Source organism: Mirounga leonina, unplaced genomic scaffold (assembly GCF_011800145.1).
Source record: "Mirounga leonina isolate KUSES-001 unplaced genomic scaffold, KU_Mleo_1.0 Mir_170, whole genome shotgun sequence".
Taxonomy (NCBI): Eukaryota; Metazoa; Chordata; class Mammalia; order Carnivora; family Phocidae; genus Mirounga; species Mirounga leonina.
In genome coordinates, this window is record NW_023270433.1 from 20,123,514 (window position 1) to 20,134,667 (window position 11,154).

At 43.3% G+C, this 11,154-nt stretch overlaps 2 protein-coding genes across 2 annotated transcripts in view; one reads left to right on the plus strand and one right to left on the minus strand.

Annotated features, from left to right (window-relative positions):
• SLC31A1 (solute carrier family 31 member 1) overlaps positions 1–8,594 on the minus strand; it is a 40,597-nt gene extending 32,003 nt beyond the window's left edge. The window contains exon 1 of the mRNA XM_035016023.1: positions 8,452–8,594. The gene's annotated coding sequence lies outside the window, so the exon portion shown is untranslated. The remainder of the gene's footprint in view (positions 1–8,451) is intronic.
• A 204-nt stretch (positions 8,595–8,798) lies between these two features.
• The window catches only part of FKBP15 (FKBP prolyl isomerase 15), a 60,724-nt gene continuing 58,368 nt past the window's right edge, over positions 8,799–11,154 (plus strand). The window contains exon 1 of the mRNA XM_035016022.1: positions 8,799–8,940. Coding sequence (XP_034871913.1) covers positions 8,888–8,940 — 53 coding nt within the window. The 5' untranslated portion in view covers positions 8,799–8,887. The remainder of the gene's footprint in view (positions 8,941–11,154) is intronic.

The following is an 11,154-nucleotide window of genomic DNA, read 5'->3' on the forward strand; positions in this document are numbered from 1 at the left end:
TACTATCTCTAGGGGTCAGGGCATAAGAAAGAGGTAACACTATGATCCCTAGGAGGGGAACTGGTCAGATGTGGGTAGGAGCAGAAGGAACATTTTTCACTAAATATCCTTTTGTATCTTTTGAATTGTGAACCATGTGAATATATTTCTTACTTTAAAAAATTACATTATCAAATACAACTCCCCTATTTTACAGGTGAAGAAACTGAGGCCCACATTATTAAACAATGGCACTAACATACTCTTTAGTCAACTGAACCCATAACATCTACTTTTCATATAAGGCTTCTGTAACAGTGGTCTAACCACTTACCCCAAACCTCCCATTTCTCCAGATGGTTTGCTGGGAAGCAGCTAAGCAGGGGGTGTTTCTGAGCTTTACATATCCTGTTTTAGTGACAAATACCATAAAAGTTCCTGTTTCTCTTGCCCACTCTCACCTTTCTGTACAAGATCAAGTATACAACTACATTCTTCACAAAGGCCTTTAGCAAAGCTTTTATTTGCCTAGTTTGAATAGGACAACTCAAATTTGATATGTCAAGCAAACAAACTGAAAAGGTCTTTTAGTTATGCAATGATAGAAGGGCCTAAGTCCAATGGGGAGTGGATCTCCCAGCTACTATGCTCCATTTCTTGGATACCTTTGTTGTTGGCTAAGCCATATTCTGAAATCCAGCAATCACGAGATACACCCTTTCGTACCCTCTTACTGGATCCTTTTGTAGTCTTGATACATTTCCAACATGCTAACCACGAATGCTTTAGTATGATTTTTGTAGATTTCAGTGTTTTGTAGACAGTGTGATAAAAGTAGAAAAAAGCACTGGACTAGACATGAGAAGCTCTGAGCTATAGACACAAGTGCCATATATGAGCCACACGACATTAAGCAAATCACTTAAACCCAACAAGTACTAGTCTCTTTACTGCAAAATGGATATAAAAATACCTACACTCTGTCAATATCATAGGGTTGTAAGGATCAAATATGTCAAAATACTTTCTAATTCTAAGGTACAGAAAGGATGAAATATAATTAGTAATGGTTTGCTTACTCATTAGATGACAAAATTAATCTCTGAAAGGAGATGTCCAAGTCACACATAGGGCTCACTTTCATGTCACTTAAAGTATACAGTCTCTTACAGTTTGATTTAAAGAAAACAAGCTAATCAGATAAACATACATCAGCAAAGCATTGCTTTAACTGCCTTCCTGTTATAATCAAAGGCAAAGGTTCCCCTTGCTTAAAATTTCCTTTTTTTTTTAAATAGGTTCCACGCCAATGTAGGGTTTGAACTCACGACCCTGAGATCAAGAGTTGCATGCTCTACCGACTGAGCCAGCCAGGCGTCCCTAAATTCTCCTTTAGTTACATTATACAGGATTTTAATAATCTAGATCATAATGTTATTGGTTTGCCTGTGAATGCTGGGAATTAATTTGCACTAGAAACATCTACAGAATAGTGACGTAGGAATTAATTTGGTGTGAGGCAGAAACTAGAAAACATTTTAACTGCTATTTTACTCCTCCCTCCCCCCTTTTAAAAAAAGATTTATTTATTTATTGGAGAGTGTGCACATGCAGGTGGAGGGGCAGAGGAAGAGGGAAAGAGGGAGAATCTCAAGTAGATTCCCCACCCAGCTTGGGCACAACATGGGGCTCGATCTCATAACCCTGAGATCATGACCTCAGCCGAAATCAAGAGTCTGATGCTTAAGTGACTGAGCCACCCAGGCGCCCCGCCTCCCTCCCTTTAATTAACAAAGGATGACTTAATGAAAACACACTGAAAGAATATACACAAAAATGAGAAAAGTTGTTTAATACCTCAGATTGAGGTTGCACAGTGTGTGGAAAACTACTGGGCTAGGAATCAGAAACCCTGGGTTCTAGATCTGGCTCTTGGGACTTACTATCTTTGTGACCCTGAGGAACTCACTCTCTTCATTCATTCACTCAAATGTACTGTGTACGTATGGAGTGATGGAACGATGATGAACCCCTATCCTCAAGAAGCCCAGTCTGGAGAAGGGATACATACAAATAATGAAAAACAGTATAAGATGTACTAAGATATAGATCATGCACAGGGTTGTGTGGGAGCTGATAAAAAGTCATCCGAAAAGGTAGGGAGGAAAAAGGTAGGAGAGAGGAATGGGGGCCTGTGGGTACATAGTTAGCAGCATGCCTTTGCCTTTGATTTTGAAAACCAAAAGACTAAGTTCTAGGTGCTCTAAACTGCTTCAAAATTGTGTCAACACTCAGCACAGTCTCATTAACACCTCTACTACCTATTTAGAGAAAGACTCAACCTGGCTGAAAAGGTCCTCTAATATTTCACTGGTTGCTAGATTTGCTCTCTATAATGTATAGATTCCCTCCAAATCATTTCTCCTTGTAATGCAGGTATCCATCTCATTACACTGTACTGCATAATGTTCTCAACCTACAAAAGCAGGTTGTATACAAAAGCCTAGGGCCTTTGTGTAAAGGAAGAGGTAGGGTGGACCCTCCTCAACCCTTTCCTTTTCCGCAGCGCTTTGCATTCCTAAGGATGGGCCCCTCCTCTGCTTGGGAATGTTACCTAAATCTGAAATGATACCACTCAAAGCATGGAACTTCAAAAGCATTTCCTTCCCAGTCCCTACTGTAAGCTTTCTTTTGGCATAAAAGGTTCGTTTTAATGTATAAAGTATCAGATTCCTGATGACTTCTCACAGCAAACTACAGAAAACTTTTGATTTCCTAAATGGCTGTATTATGCTAAAAGCTGCATGTGGGAGTACCCGCATCAACAACCTGCCCTGTCTTCTCCCCTCTCTTTCCCCCCAGTCATTCCTGGCTTGCCATTTTTTTTTTTTTTTAAGCGGGCTCAAGGAGCCCACCACAGGGCTCGAACTCACGACCCTGAGATCAAAATCTGCGCTGCTTTACCAGCTGAGCCACCCACACGCCCCCTGGCTTGCCAACTTTAAATGGCAGAATTATCTGGGGGATGCCTGGTGACTGACTTATCTGATGTCTTCCACTAGTTAGTCATCTTGTCATTGTAAACACTTGCTTTTCCAGTGATAATTACGCCATCTCTTCTTTTGTAGCACTTCTGGTGAGGAAGGCACAAAGAGGAATCCACAGCAGAGCCAAACTGAAAGTAGGAGGGGTAAAGACTCAAAGTTCAGAGACTCCACAGAGTATGGCATAAATTGTTTTATTCACATTCAGCCTAGAACCTTTATTTTTTTCTCAATTCAAAATTGAGATTATAATCCAAAGAAAAACTGGATCAAGGTTTTCAAGGGCTAATACCTGTTTCACAAGTAGTGTTTACCATACCTTATCTCATTCAATCCTCACAACAACTCCCCATTCTAAGGACTATTAGGAAAATGAAGTGAAGGTGCACCTGGCTGGCTCAGTCAGTGGAGAATGTGACTCTTGGTCTTGGGGTTGTGAGTTTGAGCCCCATGCTGGGTGTGAAGATTAAACATAAAACTAAAAAAAAAAAAGAAAGAAAGAAAAAGAAAAATGAAGCAGATACTTACACGGGAAGCTTTTACTTTTTTGTCATATACTCCTAAACCACTTGAATTTTTTCCTATCAATCATGTCCTTTAGAATAAATAATCCCATTTCCTACATGGCTAAGTACAAACTTATCCCCTTGGCTTTCAAGGTGTTAGACAAATACGGCTCTGGTCTCCTTTTCAATTTTAATCCACTACTTCCCTATCTGTTCTGTTGTCTTATACTCTTAGCAAACAATCCCAGAGAATTCTCTTACCTGACTTAAATGATAACACACTAACAAGGCTAGTCTCTAATATTATGGGATCAACACTTTTTTCTCTCCCTCAGGGAAGTTGTGTCCTTAATCAAGTGTCAGGTAGGTTTATTCATAAATTAACTTATGCCAGTTGTGCTTATTAATGTAAGAATATAATTTAATAAAGTATTACATAAAGCAATTAACTGTAAATGACAAGAGGAAAACAGCAGCAGCTAATATTGAGTACTTGCTACCTGCCAGATGCTGTTCTAAGTGCTTTACATGAACTGACTCCTATAATCTTCACAAGAACCCTAGAAACTAGGTACTATCATTGTCCCTATTTTCCGAAGGAGAAAACTGAGCAACGTGCCCAAGACCTGTATAACTAATAAACGGCAAAACAATTTGGCTCCAGAGCTTAAGAATTTAGCTACTATACTACATGGACTGTCTGGTAGTTGTTTCCATGAAAACCAAGTTGAAAGCTTTGGAAAGACTAGATAAAAATGAGTCACACAGATACATACAACTACTCAACTTTACCTTGTACATCAAAGTAGTAGCCATAAATAATATGTCAACAAATGAGCATGGCTGTGTTCCAATAAAACTATTTACAGAAATAGGCAAAAGGCTAGGACAAGGTTTGGCCCTCATGCTGTAGTTTACAGATTCCTGGGGTCCACAACCCAAGAAAAGCCTTATTTTAAAGAATGGCAAAAAGATGTTTATGCTTTAAGTTAAGATCAAATGGTTAAGGTCTGTGTGTAACTAGTATCTGTAGGATTCTCTGTTTTAACTTATTTTTTTAGTTGGCCAACTATTGGCCCTAATTGCATCAAATAAGAGGGCAACTCTGGTCTTGTAAGAAATTTGTGCCATCTCTCCTGTCTTTGTGCTTTTGCCAAAGCCACCCCCTCAACCTGGAGAACCATACTTCCTCATTTCCATTTGGAATCCCACTCATCCTCAAAGCCTATTATCTAACCACACATACTCTTTCAAACTAGATATCATCTCTTCTTCCTTTGAAAACCTACAATAATTAATTTCTACTTATGGGACTTACTTTGCTATGTTTTCTAGTATAATTATTTGTATACTTCAACTATCCCTACTGTTCAAGTACAAGCAGTTTGAGGACAAGAACAATGATTTACTCATTTTCCTATTCCAGGCAACACCCAGCACAGTACCTTACACATAGAAGGTTTTCAGATATTTCTTGAATTGTGTTCTGACATTCTTCTGTTTTCAGTGACTGAACAGAAAGAACACTATACCAACTCCCCCAAACCTATATTCAATTCATATTGCTATCACCACACCTATCATCTAACTTGGTTATGACTTTAAACTTTAATTATAGTTTAATATTTGCAATGCATTCACTAGTACAGATTAGTATGGGTGTACCTGTATATAAAAATTATCATCTCTACAGCAAAATTGCTGATAATTTTTTTGTTTTTAAGATTTATCTGACAGAGAGAGCGCACGCGCGCATGCACAAGGCAGGGAGTGGCAGGCAGAGGCGAGGGAGAAGCAGACTCCCTGGGAGCAGAGGCCCAATGGGGGCTCGATCCCAGGACCCTGAGATCATGACCTGAGCCGAAGGCAGATGATTAACCGACTGAGCCACCCAGTGCCCCCAAAATTGCTGATAATTTGAAAGGAATTGTTAAAATTGCCACTTACTGGTTAATCTTGGGTAATCTTTATATTTATTTAAATATAAAATATATTTTATAAATACATTTAAAAACTGTGTATTTAAGCAAAACAAACAAACAAAAATGCTTAATTCAAACTTGAGATCAGGATTGTGCTTTCCTTATCTCCGTATTCCCAGCAGTACTTAATAGATACCTGGGTCTAAATCACTCCTTTCACAAAGTGTTTAGGAAGCATGGCCTAAGCTCAGAGCGAGTTAGAAGGGCTGGGATGGGAATTCAGATTTCCTGATTCCTGCTCCAATATTCTAATTCAGGAAGACAGTGCCTTTTTACTTATTTGTTTAAAAATTTTTTTCCATTAAAAAAAAATTTATTTATTTATTTATTTATTTATTTACTTTTTAGACAGAGAGAGAGAGAGAGAGACAGCACGAGTGGAGGGAGGGGCAGAGGCAGAGGCAGAGGGAGAGAATCTCAAGCTGACTTCCCCCTGAGCATGGAGCCTGAGATCATGATCTGAGCTGAAATCAAGAGTCAGATGCTTAACCAACTGAGCCACCCGGGCACCCCGACAGTGGCTTTTTATCTTTTTTTTTTTTTAAGGTTTTATTTATTTGACAGAGAGAGACACAGCAAGAGAGGGAACACAAGCAGGGGGAGTGGGAGAGGGAGAAGCAGGCTTCCCGCTGAGCAGGGAGCCCGGATGTGGGGTTCGATCCCAGGACCCTGGGATCATGACCTGAGCGGAATGCAGATGCTTAATGACTGAGCCACCCAGGCGGCCCAGACAGTGGCTTTTTAGATGTATACCTAATCCTGCAGTTCAAATGCTGCAGGACTTAGGGAGCCTCACCACTGTCTTCCCCTTTTTCATACTGCTGATCAGAACTAGCAGCTGTGTTCCCACAGTGGTGACCTGGGCATGCATATTTGTGGTGTCCCAATTGCCAAAAATGCTGATCCAGATTTTACGTGCCTGCCTATCTAAAAAGGCTACTTAAATACACTGGATGAAAACATCCCCAACTCAAGAATTCAGGATAAGCACTCAAATGATCTTTTAGCATTTTTTAAAAGGTACTATTCAGATGTTTCAGTGCTGGAATGACGATGACCAGTATTGGGGAAAGGGGTTAGAAAAAGTGATGTCACTTAGGCAGTTCATTCTCCCTCTCCCTGAGAGGTAGCCAAGTTCATATTCTAAACAGAGCTACTGCAAAGGATTCCAGTTCTAGTGCTTAGATTCCAGTTGCATCACTGTTTTCACACTGTCAGCCTTCACTGCTTTAACCATCTTAATCTGTAAAATGTACACAGGAAGCAGACAACAGCCCTGTCTCTCAGTTTAATAGAGAGATACTTTACCAACAAAAATCAGTTCCATATACTATTTCTAGCTATTCTATCCCCCTCTTCCCCCTCCCCTAGAGCTTTATTTATTTATTTATTTTTAAAGATTTTATTTATTTATTTGACAGAGACAGACAGAGCGAGAGCAGGAACACAAGCAGGGGGAGTGGGAGAGGGCGAAGCAGGCTTCCCGCCAAGCAGGAAGCCCGATGCGGGACTCGACATGACCCCGAGCAGAAGGCAGACGCTCAACGACTGAGCCACCCAGGCGCCCTCCCCTAGAGCTTTAAACAATAGTAAAATCATCTTCAACTAACAAAAGAGACGAAGCAACCCTGATAGTTCACAGCTACTACAGCATTTTTATCTTTCTGGAAGGCAAGAGCCACTGTAAGGCTCTCTGAGTCACATGTGAAAAAGATCCCAAGGGCATAAATTAAGGAATGGGAATAAGGATGAATTCCATTACTCAGTCTAACAAAGAATAAGAATCCATTATGGTCAAGAAGGCATAGTGCTCTGTGACACAGGTGACATCAAGATGAATAAAACTGTCCTTGTCCTTGAGGAGCTTACAATTTAGTACAAGCACACAAACTATATTAACAGGCAGAACAAAGGAAGTACCAAGAAGTACAAAGTTCTCTAGGAGGTGAATCACTACCAATCACTTCACTTCAATTTCATGTTAACAGACTAAAACATCCAGGTAAGGGACACCTATTGTACTAACCTGATTAAGAGAAGCCCCGAGTGAAACAACTCCAGTTGAGATCTATGGAAACGGATGCTACAGTGAAACATTATCTGCTTATCCACACCTTGGCTAAACCAAGCTTACCCAGAGATTGTTTCAAGAATTATACCAGGTTAACCAAAGAAATACTTATATAAGATACAGAGAAGGTGGAAACTGGAGACAGAGAAGTCCCCAACAACTGATGTTGACTTAGGTCTGTGGCAAGAAGACTATGCAAAACCCAGACCAAGATTGGGACTGGGGATTTTCCCTTCTAAAGTTTTCTCTTTTCCATCACTCACCCGCAGAATATCCCAGCTCTTCTGCACCTCACCTGCATAGGGAGGGGAATTCTCTCCAGATTTATGCCACAGTCTAGCAATAACCACTCTGGAAAGACGCACAGTGTTTAAAAGTTGATAAGGTTCTTGTTCACCCATCAGCTTACTAAGTCCTGAATCAAGAGACCAGGGATCCAGCTCTGTGTGACTTCGGACTAGTCATCCAAGTGCTTATTACTTCGTTTCCCTATTGCAAATTCTGGGATTATGAGGAGACTGGGATTGAATTGGATGACCTCTGAGGTCTAAAAGCCTCTTGACCAGCCGGCACAGAGAAACACTGGACAAAGAGTCCGTTGAATAAATAGCGAGGTCGGCCACAGGGAATAAGCGAGAGGGACGGCAGGCCCGTTTTATAGACGAGGAAAGTGAGGCACCGAACACCCAGCCCCAAGGTCACTCTAGCTGTCACTGTAGGGGCCCGGCCGAAAGCTCAGTTCTCCAGACTGCCAGTCCCGGGCCCTTTCTCCTTTCGCAGAGCGGAGAAGAGTGGCGTGGAGGGTCCTTGTCCCGGGGGGAAAGGACTGTGCCCATGCCAGGGCTGTGAGAGGGGCGGTGGGTGCTTACCTTCCAGATCGAGTCTCGCCACCGGCACCTCCCTCTTAGAACCTTAACCCGTCACCACCCCGACGACTCTTCGGAAGCCCCCTCCACTTCTGCCGGGCTCGACGTGTCCACGACCGCCACCGAGGCCGCGGATTCCCGCCCCTACCCCGCCCCCCGCCTCGTCGGCCAATCCTTGCGCAGGATTTCGGAGCTCCCGCGGATTTCACTGCCTCTGCAGGCTGGAGAAGCCTTACGTCACGGGCGCGCGTGCCCGCGAGGTCCTGCCATTTGCCTTTCCCCCACCTTCTCCGGAGTCTAGACCCCTCCCAGCCGAGCCACCGTGCGAGAGTTCGTCCTGCCGGAAAGCAGCACGCCACCGCGGCATTTCACGACGTCGGCAGTGAAAGGCCCGAAAACACTCTTGTTTTCCCCCTACGGCTGGGCGAGAGGCACCGCGATGTTCGGTGCGGGAGACGAAGACGACACCGACTTCCTTTCGCCTAGCGGCGGGTGAGTGACTGAGAAGCGTGGGACAGGGGGCGTAACTGAGAGAACTGGGCAAATGGTGGGAGGGGTCGCTCTCCTATTAGACTTCTCTCCAACTTCCGGGTCCAGACCCCTGCCACATTCCGGTGCTCTTCAGGTTTCAGAATCCGGGCAGAGCTCGAAACTGTGCCGTGTCTGTCCACCTCGATTCTGGACCTGGCGTGTCCCATGTCACTCAGCCTGGCCCTGGGCTTCGCCTTTTGCTTTGTGGGTCAGTTTCTCCTTCTGTGAAATGGAGGTGATTACTGATGAGAACGTCTGCCTCAAGAGTTTTTATAGGAGTCAGCTGGGGCTGATATGAGACTTTCTCTTCCCTGTGGACAAAGCAGTGACACTTCAGAATTGGCCCTTGTGGGTTAGCTTCCGCATCTTTCAAGGCCCAGCCCGGATGTCACCTTTTGGTGCTTTCCCTTCTCCCACAGACCCGGGCAGAATGCATTTGCTTTCTCTTCCTTATTCCCACAGTTAGGCTGATTACCTCTATCCTTGCAACACCGAACCTACCGGATTATGAACCCTGACAGAACAGGGACTTGCTTTTGCTGTTCATCTGTGTCTAGCGCTCAGCACAGTATGTCGTGTGTGCTCCGGAAGTGCCTGTTGAATGAATGATAGCTGTGAAATTGCACTTAAAAGCTCAAAGCCAATGTAAGAGACTGCAGTCGCTATCCCTTGCCCCCAGTCATTATATATGCTAGCCTGGGGTGCAGGACTTCAGGAGGCAGGGTTTTGTCTCTCCCCATAATCAGTTTAGCCTTTTCCCTCATGTTGTGTAAGTAGACAGCTTGACTCCTTTGAAAGTGAGCTACCAGTACTGATCCTTACAGAGCCCTTTCTTTGAACATATGTTTAACAAATTTAAGAATGTACAGAGGGGTGATGAATACACCCAACATACATTCCTCATCTTACTGCTAAGAGGTTACAAAAATGATTAAGCTACTGTCCCTGCTCTCAAGTTGCTTCTTTTGGAGAGTTCAGTACAAGAATGACCATAAAATGACATCAGCTCTCTTTTGGTCTTGAATAGGATCTTTTGAATTACACTGTGACTGGCTGTATATTACCTACCCTTAAGTCCTTTCTTCACCCTTACCACCGTGTTCCACCCCTGCTCTCACTTTAGATGGTCTATATCCACTGAGTTCCGCTTTGGGTTCTTTAAGTTGCTCAGTTATTTTGGAGTTAAGCTATGCTTTGGTTCCTTTTTCCCTATTCCACCCAAAACACTCACTAAAATTTCCACATAGTCCAGCCTGCTGCTGTTGACTGTGTAGTCACCTTTTTGATTTAGGCTTAACTCACCTATTAAAAAAAAAATCTGAGGGGCGCCTGGGTGGCTCAGATGGTTGGGCGTCTGCCTTCGGCTCAAGTCATGATCCCAGAGTCCTGGGATCGAGCCCCACATCGGGTTCCCTGCTCGGCGGGAAGCCTGCTTCTCCCTCTCCCACTCTCCCTGCTTGTGTTCCCTCTCTTGCTGTGTCTCTCTCTGTCAAATAAATAAAATCTAAAAAAAACAAAAAACAAAAAACTGATGAGCTAGCAAATAGATTCAGGTGAAAAATAGATGAACCCAATTTAAAACGAGCAAAAGAGGGGCACCTGGGTGGCTCAGTTGGGTAAGCGTCTGCCTTCGGCTCAGGTCATGATCCCAGGGTCCTGGAATCGAGCCCCGCATCGGGCTCCCGGCTCAGCGGGAAGCCTGCTTCTCCCTCTCCCACTCCCCCTGCTTGTGTTCCCTCTCTTGCTGTCTCTCTCTCTCTGTCAAATAAATAAATAAAATCTTTACAAAAAAATAAAATAAGCAAAAGATTTGAATAGATATTTCTCCAAAGAAGATGTACAAATTGCCAATAAGTACATAAGAAGATGCTCAACATCATTAGTTATTAGGGAAATGCAAATTAAAGCCGAAGAGATACTGCTTCACACCCACTAGAATGGCTGTTATCAAAAAGACAATAATGTGCTGGTAAAGATGTAGAGAAATCGGAACCAAATACAGGCAGAACTCACTGTATGGTAGTGAGTTACTGCAAATGTGGCCATGCAAGCTGAAACTGTACAAAGCAAGCTTAATAGGGCGCCTGGGTGGCTCAGTCGTTAAGCGTCTGCCTTCGGCTCAGGTCACGATCCCAGGGTCTTGGGATCGAGTCCCACATCGGGCTCCCTGCTCCA